Source organism: Myotis myotis, unplaced genomic scaffold (assembly GCF_014108235.1).
Source record: "Myotis myotis isolate mMyoMyo1 unplaced genomic scaffold, mMyoMyo1.p scaffold_m19_p_17, whole genome shotgun sequence".
NCBI lineage: Eukaryota > Metazoa > Chordata > Mammalia > Chiroptera > Vespertilionidae > Myotis > Myotis myotis.
In genome coordinates, this window is record NW_023416321.1 from 21,272,522 (window position 1) to 21,294,542 (window position 22,021).

The following is a 22,021-nucleotide window of genomic DNA, read 5'->3' on the forward strand; positions in this document are numbered from 1 at the left end:
GGGAATTCGTCGGGGAGAGCGGTGGAGGGGACTGGTGAGAGCCGCAGGAGAGGAACAGTCAGGCGGCGCGGGCCCGCGGCCAGGCAGGGAGCCGCAACCTGGCGAGGGGGTGAGAGGCTCGTGGCCGTTCCTCGGCGCCAGGGCTCCGCTGCGTTTGCTCGCCGACATCGTGTCCTGTTGTCCTGGGAGTCGGAGCCCAGGCAGCGTTGCTTCGGTTTTCCTCAGACCAGGCAAGTCGGCCACCCGCGGGGGAGTGCTTTCACCTGACGGAGGGCGCCTTCTGCCGCCGCCCAGCCGCCCGGCGGGCTCCGCGGCGTCGGGGGTCACCTGCACCTCCGGTAGAAGGCAGAGGGCGGAAGCCAACCTGGGAGGAGGAAGCCTGCCCTCCCCTTAGAGCAAAGGCCTGTTACCGCCCGGCCCCGCGGTCACTTGGCAGCAGGGGGCGACAGTGGCAGGCAGACCCTCCTTCCCCGTCCCCCCGCCCCCCCCCCCCCCCCCATGTAGGGGACGCGGCCCCATTTTGAGAAGCTCATTGCCACAATTGGGGCGGGAGGCGGGGGGACGGATTGGTTTCTTGGTAATAGCTAAGTAACTAGGCCAGCGTTGAGTGGTTGGTTTCAGGACAAGGGGTTAGGTTCCACCAGATTTAATTCTCAGAGCCTCAGCGATAGAGTCACAGACTATTAGGTTAGAATAGGGGTGGCTTCCCAGGCCGTTTCGGCACAGTGGATAGAGCCTCGGCCTGCGCCCTGAAGGGTCCTGGGTTGGATTCCAGTCCAGGGCCCCTACTGCGGTTGCAGGCTCCCCGCCCTGGTCGGGGGCAATGTGGGAGGCAGCCAATCCCTGTGTCTTTCTCAGGGTGTTGCCTCTGTTTCTCCCTCTCCCTTCCACACTCTAAAAATCAGTGGGGAAAAAAATCCTTGAATGAGATTAAAATATAAATATATATATGTATACACACACTATAAGGCTATATATAGATATACTCTTAACTTCTCTGGGAACACACATATATCTAAATATCCTATCTAATAAAAGAGAAACATGGTAATTGTCATACGACCGATACCCTTCCCATTGGCTAATCAGCGAGATATGCAAATTAACTGGCAGCCGGCAGCCAGGCAGCTTAAAGCGAACATTAATGAGGCTTGCTTACTTCAGTGACAGCGGACTCCAAGTTCCCTGCCTGCCTTGCCGGCCTCTGAGAGGGCAGTTTGAAACAGTTATAAATAGAGAAGCTAAACAAAACCCCAGAAACCTGCTTTCAGAGTGCCGGGTTCTCAGAGCTGGAATTGATAGAGTTTCGATTATAGAACACAAGCAAGTCTGGGTCTGAGGGTTTCCGCTTTCCCAGCAGCAGAGGCCTCAGAGCTGGAGCCTCAGAGCTAAAGCTGGCCCAGAATAATAAAAAAAAAAAGAATAAAAGGAGCGGTTGGGAGCTTCAGTCACCCCCAGCCTGAAAACAGCCCTCATCCCCTCACCCAGACTGGCCAGGCACCCCAGTGGGGACCCCCACCCTGATCCAGGACACCCTTCAGGGCAAACCAGCCGGCACCCACCTGTGCACCAGGCCTCTACCCTATATAGTAAAAGGGTAATATGCCTCCCAGCACTGGGATCAGCGGAGCCGCGAGGCCTCCCTGCACTAGGATCAGCATGACAGGGGGCAGCGCCCAAACCCCCTGATTGGCCCTGCTCTGTGTGTGACAGGGTGCGGCACCCCAACACCCCCCTCAAGGGCCCTGCTCTGTGTGTGATGGGGTAGAGCCATAACCTCCCCATCGGCCCTGCCCTGAGTGTGACAGTGGCGGCGCCCCAACCCCCTGATCCGCCCTGCTGTGCGTGACAGGGGGGAGCTCCCCAACCCCTGATGGGCCCTGCTCTGTGCGTGACGGGGCAGCGCCCCAACCCCCTGAATGACCCTGCTCTGTGCATGACGGGGGGGTGGCGCCGCAACCTCCCCATCGACCCTGCCTTGAGTGCGACAGGGACGGTGCCCCAAACCCTCAATCGGCCCTACCCTGAGCGTGACTGAGGGTGGCATCACAACCTCCCGATCCGCCCTGCTCTGTGCATGACAGGGGGCAGCACCCCAACTCCCCAGTCTGCCCTGCTCTGAGCCCGACCAGGGGCTGCACCTAGGGATTGGGCCTGCCCTCTGCCACCCAGGAGCAGGCCTAAGCCAGCAGGTCGTTATCTCCCGAGGGGTCCCAGACTGCGAGAGGGCACGGGCCGGGCTGAGGGACCCCCCTCCCCCCGGAGTGCACAAATTTTTGTGCACTGGGCCTCTAGTATATATATATATATATACCCTTAACTTCTCTGGGAACACATTAGCAGTGGCTAAGGTTATTATTGGCTTCATTCTATGGAATTGCTGTCCTAACCATCCCTCCATCCCTAGATTGAATTTACCTCCCCCTCCCCCCTCTGTTGCAAATAATTTATCACTTGATAACAGTGTATGTCATTTCCCCCTGTATTTTCAGTTACTTCCTTAGGATATGTTTCTGGGAAAGAGAACCCTATGGACTTTCTCTTGAGAAAATGCAGCTGTGCACAGAAACTTGGGCATGCACTGTAGCGAGTTCAGTCTCCGAATGACACCTGTGGGTCCTAGGTTAAGAAAGAGTGGTTTAGAAGAGGCGGAGATTAAAGCCGGTCACTTCCTCTGTGTCGGATTCTGGAGTTTAGACTCATTCTGTAGTGACCTTATTCGTAACTCAGTGCTTGGTTAATTTGCATAAAATCCTATCAGATAGATAATACCTCCATTTCACAGGCTCTGAGACCTTAAGCGATTCACACAGCGAAATTCAAATTTAGGCTTGCCTGACTCCAGAGCCCGCTCCTTTCCATTCCACCATACTGTCCTTGAAGTAAGAATTCTTGCACACCTGCTGTATGCCAAGGAGTTTTCCTCCTTACAACCATTTTTACAGGAAGCATTGTTACAGGTAAGGATCTTAGTCTAGAGCAGTGGTTCTCAACCTTGGCTGCACATTAGAATCACCTGGGAATCTTTTTTAAAATCCTGATTTCTGGGCCTCATCCTCTGGAAATTCTGTTTCTTTGTTATGGGGCGGGGCCACAACATTAGTAACAAAGAAACAGAATTTCCAGAGGATGAGGCCCAGAAATCAGGATTTTAAAAAGATTCCCAGGTGATTCTAATATGCAGCCAAGGTTGAGAACCACTGTTCTAGGGCAGTGGTCGGCAAACTCATCAGTCAACAGAGCCAAATATCAACAGTACAACAATTGAAATTTCTTTTGAGAGCCCAGTTTTTTAAACTTAAACTATATAGGTAGGTACATTGTTATTAACTTAATTAGGATACTCCTAAGGCTTAACACTCAAGGGGCCAAAGAGCCGCATGTGGCTCGAGAGCCGCAGTTTGCCGACCACGGGCGAGAAATGAAGAGATATTATCAAGGTACATGTGTGAGTTGTCACAGTCTGATCTAGAACCTTTATTTCCTAACTCCTGGCCCACAGCTTTGGCAAAGTAGGGATACACAACCAGGTGTGTTAGATTCCAAGACGTGCTCTCAAGTGCGGTGATTTATAAGGCCAGGAAATTATCTCACTTCCATTTGTTTTGTTTATATACTTATTCCAATTTTTATTTCCAGATTTCTGTCTTAGTGTTGGGTATCTGGTTTTCTTTGAATGGCATTGTTTCAAGATTGATTTTCATTTGTGTTGCAGTTAGGAATCTGAAGTAAACAAGCGAGTATGATGTCTTCAGTGTGCTCTGAATATACCATTGGTGGGGTGAAGATTAGCTTTCCTTGTAAAGCTTATCCATCCCAGCTTGCTATGATGAATTCTGTAAGTATTTTTCAGCAGTTATTTGAAGTCTTATTAAGATACCTATGTCTGTAAGTCATAACATACATTGAGTCTGTGACTACATTTATTTTCTCAGATAGTAAATGGATTGAAAACATTTGCTGGGTTTATTGAAGAACAGCTAACCTTTGGAAAAGTATTACTGATCCCTGCTAAACTGTCTGTGTCCATGGTTAGTTACGAGGCAAAGGAGAACATTCTGAACAAAGTTCTCAGCTCATTTGGGACTTTTACTTTACGGAATTACGGCTTTCTACAAAGTATTTATTGTCTTCCACATGGTACACTCTAGTTCCTACCGTAATTTTTTTGAAGATAGTTCAGTCATATGGAAACAAACTTTAGTTTACCAACTTTCCAACTTTGTTATATTTTAATATTTTGCCATATTTGCTTTATACCTTGTTTATAAATAACAGGATTACTAGTATCCTTAATTTTTTCTTTTTCTTTCCTAGCATTGCTTTAATACATTTATTATGTATGTATCTAGTTAATTTACATAATTTTGAACTTTGCACAATGATATCATACTATACCTCTCTGTAGAACTTGATTTTTTTTTCCTTTAACATTATTATTATTTTAATAGATTTTAGAGAGAGGAAAGGTGAGAGACGGGGAGAATCATCTATAGTTGCCTCCCACACGTCCTGATCAGGGATCAAACCTGCAACCTTTGTATGTGCTCTGACCAGGAATTGAACCTGCCAAATTTTGGTGTACCGGACGATGTTCCAACCAACTTTGCCATACTGGCCAGGGCTGCTTAACATTATTTTTTTATTTTTTAAAGGGGTGAATGATGATTTTTATTTTTATTCTTTTAAATATATTTTATTGATTTTTTACAGAAAGGAAGGGAAAGGGATACAGAGTTAGAAACATCGATCAGCTGCCTCCTGCACACCCCCTACTAGGGATGTGCCTGCAACCAAGGTACATGCCCTTGACCAGAATCGAACCTGGGACCCTTGAGTCCGGAGGCTGACGCTCTATCCACTGAGCCAAACCGGTTATGGCAACATTATTTTTAAGATGTAGCCCTGGCCATTCCAGCATGGCTCAGTGGTCGATCTATGAACCAGAAGGTCACGGTTCGATTCCCAGTCAGGGCACATGCCTCGGTTGTGGGCTCAGTCCCCAGTTTGGGGCATGCAGGGGCCAGACGATCAATGATTCTCTCTCATCATTGATGTTTCTCTCTCTCTTCCTCTCCTTTCCTCTCTGAAATTAATAAAAATATACTAAAAAAAAAAAAAAAAAAGATGTCACCCTGTTGATTGTTAATCCATTTTAATTGCTTTATTGGATTCCATTATATGAATACCAGAATTTTTTTTGGTACATTATCCTTCTGATAGACATTTGAGAGCTTGTTTGGAGGTTCTAGCAGGGGAGCGCAGCTACTCGTATACCCTTGACCGAAGACCGGTCCTCTCCTTGGGGGGGAAGGTCGTCCTCTTCGACCTAGTGTGCAGCTTCGGGAGGGACGCACATGGATCGGTGAGGGAGGAGGGGGACACCCGCCTAGCCAGCCAGATCAGCCGAATCAACCCTGGCGATCAATGGGGTGACAGATGTTGCAGCCAGATCGCCCTCACATCCAGACATTTGAATTGTTTACATTCTTTTGCAATTATAAACAGTGTTGCTATGAACTTTCTTATGCATGTTTCCTTCTGATGGAGAGAGACCCTAATGAAAGAAATTGTTTATTGATTTTTTTAATTGTTTTTGTGTCCATAGATTGTCAGAGGATTAAACAGTAAGCAACATTGTTTGTTGGAAAGCCCTACAGGAAGTGGGAAAAGCTTAGCCTTACTTTGTTCTGCTTTAGCATGGCAACAATCTCTTAGTGGTAAGTAGCTGATTGCTATCTTCAGGTTGCTTATTGGGACCTGAAAAAATATAATGAAGTACTTTTAATTCGGAATGATTCATCTGTATTCTAGCTAACTTAGTATTCTCTTTTAAGATCTTTCTTTATGATGTTATTATGTCTTCCAAAAGAGTTTCAATATGGCAAAATATGTTCAATTAATCCCCAAACAAATTTGAACATAATGTAGTTTTTTATTTGATGATTCAGAGTATATATAAGAATCTTGGCATGCTTATTATTATCAAAACTAGAGGCCCGATGCACGAAATTTGTGCAAGGGGCTTGGCCCTCATAGCTGCGGCATCTTGCCTCAGCCCTTGCAGCCTCGGCTTTGTCCGGAAGGTTGTCCGGCTGTCTGGTCTAATTAGCAATTACACTTTTATTATTATAGTTAATTATAATTTTTATGTAAAAGATGCAAGAGATGGGTCTGTCATGATGCCATCATAGGAATAATTGTGTGTGTGTGTATGTAGGGGTGTGTGTGTGTGTTTTGTTTATTTTTTGAGTAAATCCTGTGGTATATTTGCTTATCTGTCCATTTCTCATAACATTAAAACATGAATATATAAAAAGGAAAACATTCTAGTTGATCTTTCTACTTGTCTGGGTACCAGATAAGCATTTGTTGTAAAATTGTTTGTATGAATCTATATTATTTTTCATTACATTTACTTTATTTGCAAAAAAATGCCTAGTAATGTTTACTTTTATGAAAGACTGTCTAATACACATAATGAATCTGAAGTATCATCTTGTATACATTTTAGTTACATAATTAGATTGCTTTGACCTAAAGTATTAGCAGAATTTAAAAGTAAGCATGGGTGTGTATGTATATGTATGTATATGTGTGTGTGTGTATGTATATATGTATGAATATATAATGTTTTTTAAAAGGAAATGTTTGTGTTACTGATAACATTATTAAATATTAAAAATAAAAAGTAAATATTTTATAAGCTTTTGGTTGTCCGTTTTGATTCTTACTGATGTTAAATTAATCTTTGGGGGAAAATGAGATTATCTTAACTTAAAATTTTAATGAGATTCTGGAAAATAGAATTAGTAGTATTTCTGTAGTATAGAGAGGAAAATAATGCAGTACTCTTTAGAGAAAATAAATTACTCAGCTTTTTTTATATCTATGAATTGTATATTGAAACACACAGGCACATAATGTAGATATTGCAAATTTGTTTTATATTAAAGTATTAAAAATGACCTGTTTTATTTAATTTGAATATTGACTTTAAAGTGTATTTTGATACATGTATCATAATTGCTACATCATGAAACATGTTTCTGTTTGAAATAGAAGTATAATGTGGGAATGATTTACCCTTATGTGTTTACATTATTTATTTATTTATTTTTTTATTATTAGTTAAGGTATTACAAATGTGTCTTCATCCCCCCCATTAACCCCCAACCTCCCCCCCCCCACACACAAACTCATGCTCCCATCCCCATGTGTTTACATTATTATTTAACATATTGAACTTTCAAATTCTTGATTAAGGGAAATAGCAGTAATTAAGATATTTTAGGTCTTTATTCCATGATTGATATTTTAATAAATCTCAATATAAATTAATACTTGCATTGTTGTGCCTTTATTACATTATTAATTTTTTAAAATTAAATTTTAATAACTTATGTAAATAACACGATAACCTCTCTACATGTTTCTGGCATAAGTGTTTCTCTGCTGTCCCAAATTTGATGTCCAGATTTGCCAGGCACTTTTTCAGTTTTAGCACAAAAAGTGTTGCATCCTGGGATAGCTCCCAATCCTGGGCAAATTGGGGTGTTTGCTTACCCTAACTGCATAGAAAGATTGAGTTAAAAAAAATTAGAAATATTATAAATAGAAGTTCTTTTATTTTTTAGGAAAGCCAATGGATGAAAGCTTAAGTAAAAAAGCTGAAGTATCATTGTCATGTTGTTGTACATGCCATTCAAAGAATTTTACAAACGATGACATGAACCAAGGAACTTCACGTCATTTCAATAGTCCAAGTACACCACCTTCTGAAAGAAATGGCACTTCATCACCTTGTCAAGGTAGTTCATATTTTGCTGGGGTCTGTTAGTATCTGTAACAGAAGCCTTATTTATTGCTGTTATGAGACCTTATTTAGATAAATTTGGTTAGCATAATTGATTATGTACTTCTACATATATTCTCTGCAATTATTTTAGATAATTCATAGAGTAGTCAGAAATCCTTGGATTATTTTATTCTTGGCTTGATTTTTCATTTATTCAGACATTTTGCTAGCTTAAATTAGTTTTTGAAGGCGAGGCAGAATAAATGATGTTCAGAGACTGATGTTATTTGTAGGCACTATTATTAATTATACTAGAGGCCCAGTGCACAAAAATTTGTGCACTTGGGGGGGGGGAGGGGGGTCCCTCAGCCCGGCCCGTGCCCTCTCGCAGTCTGGGACCCCTCGGGAGATAACGACCTGCTGGCTTAGGCCTGCTCCTGGGTGGCAGAGGGCAGGCCCAATCCCTAGGTGCAGCCCCTGGTCGGGCTCAGAGCAGGGCAGACTGGGGAGTTGGGGTGCTGCCCCCTGTCATGCACAGAGCAGGGCGGATCGGGAGGTTGTGATGCCACCCTCAGTCACGCTCAGGGTAGGGCCGATTGAGGGTTTGGGGCACCGTCCCTGTCGCACTCAAGGCAGGGTCGATGGGGAGGTTGCGGCGCCACCCCCCGTCATGCACAGAGCAGGGTCATTCAGGGGGTTGGGGCGCTGCCCCCTGTCACGCACAGAGCAGGGCCCATCAGGGGTTGGGGAGCTCCCCCCTGTCACGCACAGCAGGGCGGATCAGGGGGTTGGGGCGCCGCCACTGTCACACTCAGGGCAGGGCTGATGGGGAGGTTATGGCTCTACCCCATCACACACAGAGCAGGACCTGGGGTGGGGGGGTGGGGAGGTTGGGGCGCCGCACCCTGTCACACACAGAGCAGGGCCGATCAGGGGGTTGGGGCGCTGCACCCTGTCACACACAGAGCCGCAGGGCGATCAGGGGGTTGGGGAGCTCCCCCCTATCAGGCACAAAGCAGGGCTGATCAGGGGGTTGGGGTGTCTTCCCCTGTCACAAACAGAGCAGGGCAGATAGGGAGGTTGTGGCCCCGCCCCCTGTCACACACAGAGCCTCAGGGCGATCAGGGGGTTTGGGCGCTGCCCCCTGTCACACTGATCTCGGTGCTGGGAGGCCTCTCAGCTCCGCTGATCCCGGTGCTGGGAGGCCTCGCAGCTCTGCTGATCCCGGTGCTGGGAGGCATATTACTCTTTTACTATATAAGATACAGACCTGGTGCATGGGTGGGGGCCGGCTGGTTTGCCCTGAAGGGTGTCCTGGATCAGGGTGGAGGTCCCCACTGGGGTGCCTGGCCAGCCTGCGTGAGGGGATGATGGCTGTTTGCAGCTGGTCACACACCCTTCAGGGTGGGGATCCCCTCTGGGGTGCCTGGCCAGTTTGGGTGAGGGGCTGAGGGCTGTTTTCAGGCTGGCGGCTGACTGAAGCTCCCAACTGCTCCTTTTTTTCTTTTTTTTTTTATTATTCTGGGCCAGCTTTAGTTCTGGCTCCAGCTCTGAGGCCTCTGCTGCTGAAAGCAGGTATCTGGTTTGTGTTGGTTCTATAATCGAAACACTGTATCAACTCCAGCTCTGAGATCCCGGTGTGCTGAAAGCAGGTTTCTGGGGTTTTGTTTAGCTTCTATATTTATAACAATGTTTCAAACTGCAAGCTCAGAGGCCGGCAAGGCAGGCGGGGAACGTTGGTTTCCTCCGTCACTGAAGCAAGGAAGCCTCATGTTAGCTTCAAGCTGCCTGGCTGCCGGCCGCCATCTTGGCTGGCAGTTAATTTGCATATCTCGCTAATTACTAATGGGATGGGTAGTGGACGTATGCTAATTACCATGTTTCCCTTTTATTAGATAGGATGGTAGAATTTCATAAAACATATTAATTTGTATTGTAAGACAAACTGTAATCCACCTCATTTATTCTTGATAAATTTGCCTGATCTTCTGAGGTTAGTATTCTAAAAAAATACAGTAATGCTCTAATGCAGCCGTGGGCAAACTATGGCCCACGGGCCGGATCTGGCCCGTTTGAAATGAATAAAACTATTGAAAAAAAAGACCGTACCCTTTTATGTAATGATGTTTACTTTGAATTTATATTAGTTCACACAAACACTCCATCCATGCTTTTGTTCTGGCCCTCCGGTCCAGTTTAAGAACCCATTGTGGCCCTCGAGTCAAAAAGTTTGCCCACCCCTGCTCTAATGGGATCTTCTTTATAGGTTACCATCTTCTTTTCCCTGTCTGCCTTGAGATTCTCTCTTTGTTGTTAGTTTTTGACAGTTTTAATATAATGTGCCTGGGAGAAAGCCTTTTTGGGTTGAGATAATCAGATGTTCTGTTAGCTTCTTGGATTTGAGGACCCAGTTCTTTCTATAGGTTTGGGAAGTTCTCATCAATTATTTGTTTGAATAGGTTCTTCATTTCCTTCTTCCTCTTTTCTTCTGGTATGCCCATTATTCTTTTTTTTTGTTATTGTTGTTAATCCTCACCCAAGGATATTTTTCCCATTGATTTTTGTAAAGAGTGGAAGAAGGGGGAGAGACAGAGAGAAACATTGATGTGAGAGAGACACATCGATTGGTTGCCTCCTGAATGCACCCCTACCAGGGCCAGGATTGAGCCTGCAAACGAGGTACTTGCCCTTGACCAGAATCGAACCTAGGACCCTTCAGTTTGCAGGCTGACACTCTATCCACTGAGCCAAACCGTCTAGGGCCCCATTATTCTTATATTTTTCTTTCTAATGAGTCAGATACTTCTTGAATCTTTTTTTTTTTTTAACTCACGATTCTCTCTCTACTTCCACCTGAGTAATTCTAGATTTCTGTCTTTAGTATCATTAATTCTTTCTCCCATCTGGTCTGCTCTATTTCCTAAGCTTGCTAGTTCTTTCTTCATCTCATTCATTCAGTTCTTCAGTTCCAGAATTTCTGTTTGGTTCCTTTTTTTTTTTAAGTTTCAATCTCTTTGGTGAAATACTGTTAAGTTTTGAGAGTTTCTTTATATATTTTGAGTACATGTTTTTAAAAAAAATGTAGTTGTAGGTTTACTTTAGGTTTAAGGTGCATTTCGAGTTAATTTTTTAATATGGTGCAAGGTATGGATCCAAGTTCATTTATTTTCATATGGATATCTACTTATTTAGCATCATTTATCAAAAAGGCTATCCTTTGTCCACGGCATTGCCTTTGTAAAAAATCAGTTGTCAATTACAACTTTCATTTTAACATTATTGTGAGTTAGAGTATGTAGAATTTTCTCTTGAAGAATCAGATGGCATAAATCATGGTTGTATTCTGATACTCTCTTTATACTTTCAAGTAAATTCTTTAATAAGATGTAACCTAAATACATAAAAGTGCACAAATTCTAAGTGTATAGTTTGAAGAATTTTCACAAAGTAAACACACTAATGTACTCCCATCTAGATAAAAAATAGGATATGACCAACACTTCTCATCCTCTTCGTTAGTCACCTTTCCACAGGTAATTGCTATCTTCCCTTCTGTCACCATTAGTGAGCTTTGCCTTTTTATAGAAATGAAATTATATCCATCTACTTTTGCTTAATGTTGTACTATGAGATTTATTTGTGTATTGCATATAGTAGTACTTATTGCTATATATTATTTTCTATGAATATGCTGCAATGTATTAATTTATCTTATAGTTGTTAGACATTTGGGTGGTTTCTGCTTTTGGTTATTAATGCTATTTTGAACATTCTTTTTTAAACATATGGACATATATATATATTTTTTAGATGTATTTTTTTATTGATTTCAGAGAGGAAGGGAGAGGGAGAGAGAGAAATGTCAATGATGAGAGACAGTCATTGATTGGCTGTCTCCTGCATGCCCCCTACTGGGGTCTGAGCCAGCAACCCAGGCATGTGCCCTGACTGGGAATGGAGCCCTGACCTCCTGGTTCATTGGTCGACAATCTCTGAGTAACGCCAGCTGGGCAATTTTGAACATTCGTATTCATTCTGGTGCAAATAGGTATTTTCTACCAGATATATACTTAGTAATGGAATTGCTGGTCATAGTGTATGCATATGTTCAGTTATAGTAGTTACTGCCAATATTTTCCAAAGTGGTTGAACCTTTAGCACTTGGTATTTCCAGTCATTAAAAATTTTACCCATTTTGGTGCATGTGTCATGTTCTCATGAGTTTTAATTGGTATTTCTCTGTTGATTAATGAGGTTGAGCATCTTTTAGTATGTTTATTGGTCGTTTAAATATTCCTTTTATTGAACTGCATATTCAGGTTTTTTGCCCATTTTTGAATTGGGTGGTTTCTTATTCATTTCTAGGAGTTTTTTTAAAAAAATATTCTGGCCCTAACCGGTTTGGCTCAGTGGATAGAGCGTAGGCCTGTGGACTGAAAGGTCCCAAGTTCGATTCCGGTCAAGGGCATGTACCTTGGTTGCGGGCACATCCCCAGTGGGAGGTGTGCAGGAAGCAGCTGATCGATGTTTCTCTCTCATCGATGTTTCTAACTCTCTATCCCTCTCCCTTCCTCTCTGTAAAAAATCAATAAAATATATTAAAAAAATAATCTGAATATATCTCATTTCTTTATAACTTTGTATTTTAGAGACTTAACCTTTTCAATAAGTTTCCTGCAAACTTCTCTGCTATAAAGAACATGAAGATAAACCTTTTCTGTATATGTAGATAATATGATTTTTATTTTAATGAATTGGGTATTAATCTTTTTTGGCAGATGGCAGTTCAATTTTTCTAAAACTAAATTATTGTTTATGGTAGCTATTCCCTACCCTTTAATGGGCCCATACAAATTTGCCCCTTGGTTTATTTGGGGCAAGGTTTCTCAAACAGGGCACTATTAACATTTTGAATTGGATCATTCTTTGTTGTGGGACTGTGCTGTGCATTGTGGGATATTTAGCAGCATCTCCCGGGCCTCAACCCACTAGATGCCAGTAGTTTTCCTGCTGTCTCCTGCCTTTGCTGACAACAAAAAATGTCTCCAGAGATTGCTCAATGTTCCTGGTGTGGGGATAGGGGTGTTAAAATGGTCCCAGTTGAGAACCACTATGCTAGTTTGTTTTGTGGGTATTTTACCAATTTGCCTGGAAATTGCGGAGCTCAAAATTACATGTCTTTCTAAAATATATATGGAAATGCAAAGGGCTAAGAATAACAGCCAAAGACACTCTTGAGAATGTGGTCAAGGTGAGAAGACTTAATCTATGGGATAGGCCAGTGTTTGGCAAAGCGCGGCTCACGAGCCACACGCACCTCTTTGGCCCCTTGAGTGTGGCTCTTCCACAAAATACCACGTGCCGGCGTGCATGTACAGTGCGATTGAAACTTCGTGGCCCATGCGCAGAAGTCGGTTTTCGGAAAGGAGATAGATGAGACAAGTATACAAGACGAGTGTGGATGGGAGAGTTGGAAGGGGTCGACCTCAGCGAACGTACCTCAATCAGATTGAAGACGTTTTTAGCAAAGGCCAGCTTAGGAGTACCCTAATTAATAACAATGTACCTAGCTATATAGTTTAAGTTTAAAAAATTTGGCTCTCAAAAGAAATTTCAATCGTTGTACTGTTGATATTTGGCTCTGTTGACTAATGAGTTTGCCGACCACTGACATGGGCTGGCTTACTATATATAAAGCTATAGTAATTAGAACACTTTAGTATTGGTGCAGTGTAGACCCATGGAAAACAATGGAGAACCCACATTTAGTTCCACATATAGCCAGAAAGTTTTTTTTTTTTTTTTTTTTAAAATAGAAGTGCTCCTACAGAGCAGAGGGCAAGGGAGGGACTTTTCTATAAGTGGTACTGGGACTCTCAGATATTCCTATAGAAAAAAATTGAAATTGTAGCCCTATTTTACTTCATACAGAAAAGTCCATTCCGTGTAGATTAAAGATCTAGGTCTGAAAGGCAGAATTACGGTTTTAGAATTTTCAAATGATGTTCCTATGAGTCTTAGGAAAAAGCATGGCTCATAGCGGGGAAAGAATAGTGGTGGACCAAAGAAGGCCTAAGTCAGTGATGGCGAACCTGTGACACGCGTGTCAGAGGTGACACGCGAACTCATTTTTTTGGTTGATTTTTCTTTGTTAAATGGCATTTAAATATATAAAATAAATATCAGAAATATAAATCTTTGTTTTACTATGGTTGCAAATATAAAAAAATTTCTATATGTGACATGGCACCAGAGTTAGGTTAGGGTTTTTCAAAATGCTGACACGCCAAGCTCAAAAGGTTCGCCATCACTGGCTAAGTCTTTCATCCTGTTTTGGAAATTGTAAGCAATTTTTCTTTAAAAAATATTATCCTCAGAAAAAGTTTGAAAACCAGTGCTGTGTGTGGTATAGATTCACTTCTGCGTTTATTCAGATAAACTTGTGTTTTTGAAAACAGTACTAGTCTTGCCTACAGATCTTTCTGCCCTAATAGTCTGTAAATTCTTTAAGGCCAGGAACTGTTTCTTTTTCATGGTGTCTGGAATTGTTTGGGCTTGATAAAATAAATGCTTGTTTAGTGAATTCAAGGGAACTCATAGAGAAGAACAAAGAGGAAGGAAGGTACTTTTAAGAACACACATTTAGGGACAGGGAGAAACCAATGTATAGGGATAGTTAAGAACAGTTTTACAGACATTAAGGAAAAAGGAAATGTGTTTGTTATCTTCCAGAAGACAGAGTATTATGTTTGGCTTTATGCCTAAATTTATGCTTATGTATTTTGGAGTCAGACAGCAGGCGTTAGTCACATCCAGGCTCTGCCTCTTACTAGCTGTATGATACTGGCATGTTACTTGACTTTCTAAAAACCTAGTGTTCATATTTATACCAGGTGTACCGATTAATAATGCAGATTTTTTTCAATAGATGGAGTTACACATATGTTGATATATATGCGATTTGATATGTATGCTATTTTGTTGTATTGACAGCAAGCTTCAAAACTTCATATGTTAAATTTGCTGAAGGTGTTAACATCATAGATATTTTTGGGCTTAAAAATGTCGAATTTCATGCCAAAAAAAAGAGCATTTGTGGGAAGTTTTAATTCATTACTTTATTTTGAAGAAAAGTGCTGCTGAAAGTTATCGTATACTTTGGGAAGCTTATGATGAACATGCTCCATCTCAAGATACTTGTGAACCCTGGTTTAAATGCTTTTAAAGTGATGATTTCGATGTGAAAGACAAAGAACGGTCCAGGTCAACCAAAAAACAATTAAAAGCATTGGATGAAGATGCATGTCAAACTCAAAAATAACTTGCAGAAAAATTAAACATTGCTCAGCAAACAATTTCCAATTGTTTACAAGCAATGGGAAATATTTCAAAGGAAGGAAAATGGGTGCCACATCAACTGAACGAAAGACAAATGGAAAACTGAAAAGTCATCAGTAAAATGTTGCTTCAATGGCACGAAAGAAAGTATTTTTTGCATCGAATTGTGACTGGCAATGAAAAGTGGATTTATTTTGAGAATCCCAAATGCACAAAATCATGGGTTGATCCAGGTCAACCATCAACATCGACTGCAAGGCCAAATCGCTTCGGAAAGAAGACAAAGCTCTGTGTTTGGTGGGATCAGGTAGGTGTTAGTGTATTATGAGCTTCTAAAACCAGGTGAAACCGTTAATACTGATCGCTACCGACAACAGATAATCAATTTGAACCATACTTTGATCGTGAAAAGACCAGAATGTTCCAGAAGACATGGCAAAATAATTTTGCTTCATGATGATGCACCATCACACACTTCAAAACCAGTTAAAGACACGTTAAAAGATTTTGCCTGGGAAGTATTAACCCACCCGCTGTATTCACCAGACCTTGCTCCTTCAGATTACCACTTGTTCCAATCGATGGCACACGCGCTTTCTGAGCAGCACTTCAAAACATATGAAGAGGTGGAAAATTGGGTCTCTGAATGGTTTGCCTCAAAACAAGAAAAGTTCTATTGGGACGGTATCCACAAATTACCTGAAAGATGGGGGAAATGTGTAGCTAGTGATGGACATTACTTTGAATAAAGCACTTTTGATGTTTCTCTTGAAATCATTGTGTTTTCTTTGATTACAAAATCCGCATTATTAACCGGTACACCTGGTAAAATGGGATGATGCTATTTGGTGAATTATAAGGTTGATGACCTTGAGAATGGGTTTTCAGGATTGTGGGATTAAAAGGTAGATTATAAGAGCTTAATTTTACTATATTTTTAATCCTAACAAACATAGAAGCTTAGTAAGAAAGTGACATTGAGACATGTAAAGAAATATTTTTATAGAAATGAAATACATTTTCTTGAGAGAGTCTTACAGTTGTATTTTTTAAAATCACATTGGGAGTGGTATACAAAAGTATAAACCTGTTAAATCAAAATTGGACTTTCTTATTGAAAACGTATTTCTCAAAATGTTGTCTATATTTTGTTAAAGTAATCTGGTAAAAAAAGTGCTTTTAAACATGTTCAGCAATTCATTTTTTAAAATATGTTAATTTCTAAAATAAGTCTACATCTTGATTCCAATTTTTTCTTAGGAAAACTGCATAAGTGTAAGTTATTTATGCTGATTTTTTAACTTCTTTTATAAGACTCGCCTGAAAAAACTACGCTGGCTGCAAAATTATCTGCCAAGAAACAGGCATTCCTATACAGAGATGAAAATGATGATTTTCAAGTAGAGAAGAAAAGAATTCGATCCTTAGAAACTACACAGCAGGTAAACAGAGTTTATTGGCAGTGAAGTAATCCCATTAGTTATAGCTGAACAAGGCTGTCAGATATCAATCTAGTTCTCAGTGTCACTTGTGGAGATGAGTGGGGTCACAGATGTAAAGTAAACGGTAAATTGTTGTAATTGAATTTTAGCTAGGTACTCATTACAATGGAGTTTATTATAAAAGACTAGAGGCCTGGTGCACGAATTCATGCATCAGAGGGGTCCCTTGGCTTGGCCTGCAGGATCAGGCGGAAACTGGCTCTCCAATATTCCCCAAGAGGTCCCGGATTGCAAGAGGGCACAGGCCAGGCCAAGGGACCGCACCAGTGCTCGATCGGGGCTGGGAAGGGACCGTGGGAGGGCTCCAGGTTGTATCCAGCTTGTCTGGCTCAGTCCCAATTGGGCAGACCCCAGCAGCAAGCTAACCTACTGGTTGGAGCATCTGCCCCCTGGTGGTCAGTGTATATCATAGCGAGCAGTTGAGCTGCCTTAGCATATCATTAGCATATTACACTTTGATTGGTTGAAAGGATGAGTGGACACTTAGCATATTAGGTTTTTATTATATAGGGCTACTTACAATCAATGTCATTAAAGTGAAACTGCATGATGCTTACTTATATATGAGGAATTTGATAATAAAATATTTACTTAGGGCATATATTAATAATAGAGCTACTTTGTACATTTTAACTCCTCTGTTGTTTTTATCTAATAATGGCATATTTTTTGTCCAAAATTCCTTTTATATGAATATTTATATCATGGATACTTTTGGTATTGGTAGTTTTAATATATTTACAAGGCTTACTCTTATTTACTGAGTTTTTAATATCAATACAGGATAAAATTTTTCTAAAAATTATTGAAAGGTCTAAATTACTAGATAATTTAAATGACAGTACTTTTCATAGATGAATACCCTGTTTTCTCATAGAGTTTATGGCAGTGAGATGGGGAGGCTGGGACTTTTAATAGCCTTAATTACAAATAAAAAGGGTATTATTTAATCAGCATGTCATTTGCACGTAATTGAATATTTTTAATTGAATATATTAAAAAAGTTTTTGCATTCTTATGTAGTTTATTTTACTTACCATCTTTAACTTTCATAATTAAACCATTTTTAGAAATAGAATGAACTAGTTTATTTTTAGAAAAACACCAATTACAAATGAAGCGTGAATCTTTAGAAAATTCCCCCTTCCCCTCAAAAATGTGTACATAGAGTTGGCTGTTGTGAGGTAGGACTCAACATATAACACTTATCCTTGACTTCTTTGGGTCTCATTTCTTTTTTGGTAGGAATGGGATCATGAATAGAAATGTCCCTCTCCCTTTTATAATTTAAGTAATTAGGGTTTTGGCAAGTAGAAAAAAAGGATAGACTGGAAAGCAAACTTAGTGGTATTTATCAAAGAAATTTAGTCAAATACAACTTAGATTATCAACTATCTAGTAAAAGTAATAGTAACCAAGGAATTCTGTCATGTAGGAAATTATGAATATCTACATTTAAATTATTTTGAGTTTTAATTTCCAATGAGGTTTACACTTTATTTGCTTTTTTACTTTCCAGTTAGATATGTAATTTGGACTTTGCTATAATATTATACTTGGTGTCCACATGGTGGAACTATTTTATGAGAAGATCATTTTTCAGTACTATAGTTTTGAATATCACTAATTAAAACTATTTTGGTTAGGATTAAGGAGGTATTACTATATTTTATTTTACTTAGGTCTTGTAATAAGGTGCCTGTTTGTGTTTTTAAAAATTATTTGATTATCGTCAGTTAGAAATAGTCATTTTTAAAGGCTGAAACCAAACATAGCTATTTGGACCTTGGGGGACAACTAACCTGCTCAAACTTTTTTTTTTTTTCCTTTTTATTGACTTTATTGAGGCGACTCTGGTTAACAAAATTATACAGGTTTCAGGTGTACAGTTCCACAATACAACATCTGTACACTATTGTTGGTTCACCACCCCAAGTCAAGCCTTCTTTCATCACCTTTTATCCCCCCACCCTTCCAGCCTGCTCAAATGTTTACTTTATTTTAAACTTTATTTTGGTCTTGTGTTTACAGATTAGAAAACGGCATTGTTTTGAAAAGGAAGTACACCATTTTGATACAAAAGTTGCTTCAGGAAAGACCACAAAACTCAACTCTCCATTAAGAAAGATAAACTCCTTTTCTCCACAAAATGTATGTATTTATGCCATTGTTTAGTTGAAAGAAGGAGAATGTGAAATTTGTTAAATCCATGTTTGAAAAAGGAAGAATAGTATAATGCAAAGAAAAGTAGAAAACCACTCAGAAGTTCTAAGTGCTATCACATCTCTGCTACTAATGTATGAGATAGTAAATCCTATCCTCTCTGTGCTCCCTTTTCATCATTTGTAAAATGTAAGAATGGAACTAGAAAGAGATCTGAACGTTTTCTGCTCATCAATATTCTTATGTTTGTGAACTCCACTTCCCTAACGTTCTTTCAGTGTCCTGAGAGCAGCAATTCTCAAGTAGTGGTTGGGTAGCATAATAGTACTGTGTGTATACTAGTACATTCATCCATCCACAATTCAGCTGTCCGCTTGGTGTTCCTGAGAGGACAGTGGGTGTCAGGGAGGGGCTATCTCACTGTCCCCCATCCCAGGCCCTGGCTTCCTTTGCAGGGCATGACAGCAGAGTCAGAGTTCTCTGGGTTAGAGGGAAGGCACATCATCAGATCATGGAACTCTGGAGATTCTTTTTTTTGTTTTTTAATATATTTTATTGATTTTTTTACAGAGAGGAAGGGAGAGGGATAGAGAGTTAGAAACATCGATGAGAGAGAAACATTGACCAGCTGCCTCCTGCACACCTCCCACTGGGGATGTGCCTGCAACCAAGGTACATGCCCTTGACTGGAATCGAACTCAGGACCCTTCAGTCTGCAGGCCGACGCTCTATCCACTGAGCCAAACTGGTCAGGGCTGGAGATTCTTAAGATGTTTTTCAGGTGCTCTGTGAGGCCAAAAGTATTTTCACAGTAATATTAAGATGTTATTTGCTCTTAATTTTTTTTTTTTTTACTGTCTTGACATTTACACTGATGCAGAAGCAATGCTGGGTAAAGCTATTGGTGACTTAGCACAATAAGATAGTGGCACCAACCTGTACTAATAGTATTTTTCTTCATCATTAATATACAGTTTTTTAAAAAGCCAGTTTTACTTAAGAATGCCCTTGATGAAGCAGTAAAAATTACTGTTTATCAAATCTCAGTGCTTGAGATTTTTAACATTCTGTGTGAAGAAAGGAGTGGTGCTCATGAAACACTTTTGCCTACAGGAATACAATGATTGTCTTGAGGAAGAACACTGGTGGTAGGATAGTTTGGATTGTGAGCTGAACTAGCCACTTTTTTTCACGGAACATCATTTTTACTTGAAAGAATGACTGACAGACTATGGTAATTTTTCTTCTTTATTGTAATAGCTACAGTGATTTTTTAAAAAAAATTTTATTACTCTTTTTCTGCTCTTTATTTTCAAATTTTCTTTTTAAAAAATCATTTTTATTTTTCAATTACAATTGACATACAACATTATATTAGTTTTAGGTGTACAACCCAGTGATTTAACATTTATATAACTTATGAAGTGTTCACCCTGATAAATCTAGTATCCATTTCAAACTATACAGGGACTGTTCTTTCCTCATTGTATAATATTTCTTAATCTTTAACAGAGTGGCATATTATAAATCACAAAAATTTTTTCTGTTAATTCTGGAATAGAAAGGAGTAGAAGAAAACTGTTTCATAAGATTTAATATTTATTGTATTACAGCTTCTGAAATTAGTTTATCACCAAAATTCTTAAAGTAATTTAAAAAATGCATTCTGTATTTTGGAACTTTTTTTATGTTGACAGTTTATATGACTCATATTTTATGTATTAGATTTTAATCTATCATATAAAGATCTTTTTAAAAATATATATATTTTATTGACTTTTTTACAGAGAGAAAGGGAGAGGGATAGAGACTTAGAAACATTGATGAGAGAGAAACATCAATCAGCTGCCTCCTGCACACTCCCTACTGGGTATGTGCCCGCAACAAAGATACATGCCCTTGACCAGAATCGAACCTGGGACCCTTTAGTCCGCAGGCAGACGCTTTATCCACTGAGCCAAACCGGTTAGGGCGTATCATATAAAGATCTTAAGGTAATTTGAGGGACTTGTACAAGTACCATTTCTTTTTAGGACCTGTTCCTTCAAATGGGATGAAAAGGATGGTGGGACTAGATTTAGTATACCTATATTTCATTTAGATCTAATAGCTCTAAATTCTAAGGATGCTTTTCCTATTTTGATTCCTATAAGATGCTATTAGGGAGGGCAGTATTTAATTTTTAAAGGAATGGTTATTTGGATTAATAAATAATGGTTTCATTCGTTTATCCCTACAAAGATATAAATGTTGTAGTCTTCATACATTTGAAATCTGCAGTTGTATTATTTTTTTAAACATTCCTTCATAAATTTAATGACTTTTGTCTTCCACTAAATTTGACATTAAAACTTTTTAGGTTTTTCTTTCAAATTTTCTCAGTTTTTAGTAAAATAATTTGGTTCCCATCCTGTGGATTGGAGAATTGGATAGTTATCTTTTTACCTTCCTATCATTTCCAGTCTCCTCATGTCTCTTCAATTCAGAAAATGGTGTCAATACTCCTCTCTTATTTGAATTACCTTCCATGGTCACTGGAATGGACATTTAGTTTCCTTTTTTGACTGCTAATTTATATGTTGAAGAACTAGTCTCCATGTGGTCAAAATATAGTTAAGAAAAACATTGTTTTTAAAAGTAGAACATTACCATTCTGATATTACTTTGTTCCACTATTTATAATCATTTTCTCTAGAATTTATTTGTATTGTTTCCATTCCTTTAGCAAATCCTCACAATGGGGGAGGTATTTTTACAGATACATTATTTTGCTTTTATTTGTTTGTTTATTAAATAAATGCTAACATTGTCTATATTCCTTTACAAAAGTGATACTTTTTTATTTGTGGTAGCATGTATTGTTTTAATTTATTACTTTCGCCTAGTGTGTAGAAAAGACATAGGTCCAGCAGAGAGCGCTGTTGACCTTCAGATAAAGTCTTGTTGGGCAAAACCTTGGACTTTTATTTTTCCTTTTTCATCTTAATTCCTGCCTTTTCTTTTTTTCTGTCTCTGTCTTTGACTCTATCTCTGTCTCTGTCTTTCTCTTCCACATTTTCTCATTCCCTTTCTTTCTCTTTCCCTCCCTCCCTCTCTTTAACATTTGGCATGTTCTCTAGGATCTCAGGAGAAAATGACCAATTTTCTCTCAAAAGTATTTTACAAATCATTTTCTCATAGTTTTAATTTACTTTTATTTAACATAACTGCTTATGTAGTG

At 39.8% G+C, this 22,021-nt stretch overlaps 1 protein-coding gene across 14 annotated transcripts in view; it reads left to right on the top strand.

Annotated features, from left to right (window-relative positions):
- Positions 1-28: 28 nt before the first annotated feature.
- The window catches only part of BRIP1 (BRCA1 interacting protein C-terminal helicase 1), a 131,154-nt gene continuing 109,161 nt past the window's right edge, over positions 29-22,021 (top strand). For 4 of the 14 annotated variants that reach the window (XM_036340216.1, XM_036340217.1, XM_036340218.1 and 1 more), the window contains exons 1-7: positions 31-230; positions 3,716-3,838; positions 3,936-4,031; positions 5,609-5,720; positions 7,638-7,811; positions 16,451-16,578; positions 18,670-18,789. In XM_036340216.1, coding sequence (XP_036196109.1) covers positions 3,743-3,838; positions 3,936-4,031; positions 5,609-5,720; positions 7,638-7,811; positions 16,451-16,578; positions 18,670-18,789 — 726 coding nt within the window. In that variant the 5' untranslated portion in view covers positions 31-230; positions 3,716-3,742. Of the gene's footprint in view, positions 231-3,715; positions 3,839-3,935; positions 4,032-5,608; positions 5,721-7,637; positions 7,812-16,450; positions 16,579-18,669; positions 18,790-19,922; positions 20,036-22,021 lie in introns of those variants that run through there. The other 10 variants (XM_036340210.1, XM_036340212.1, XM_036340224.1 and 7 more) reach the window with 7 other exon arrangements.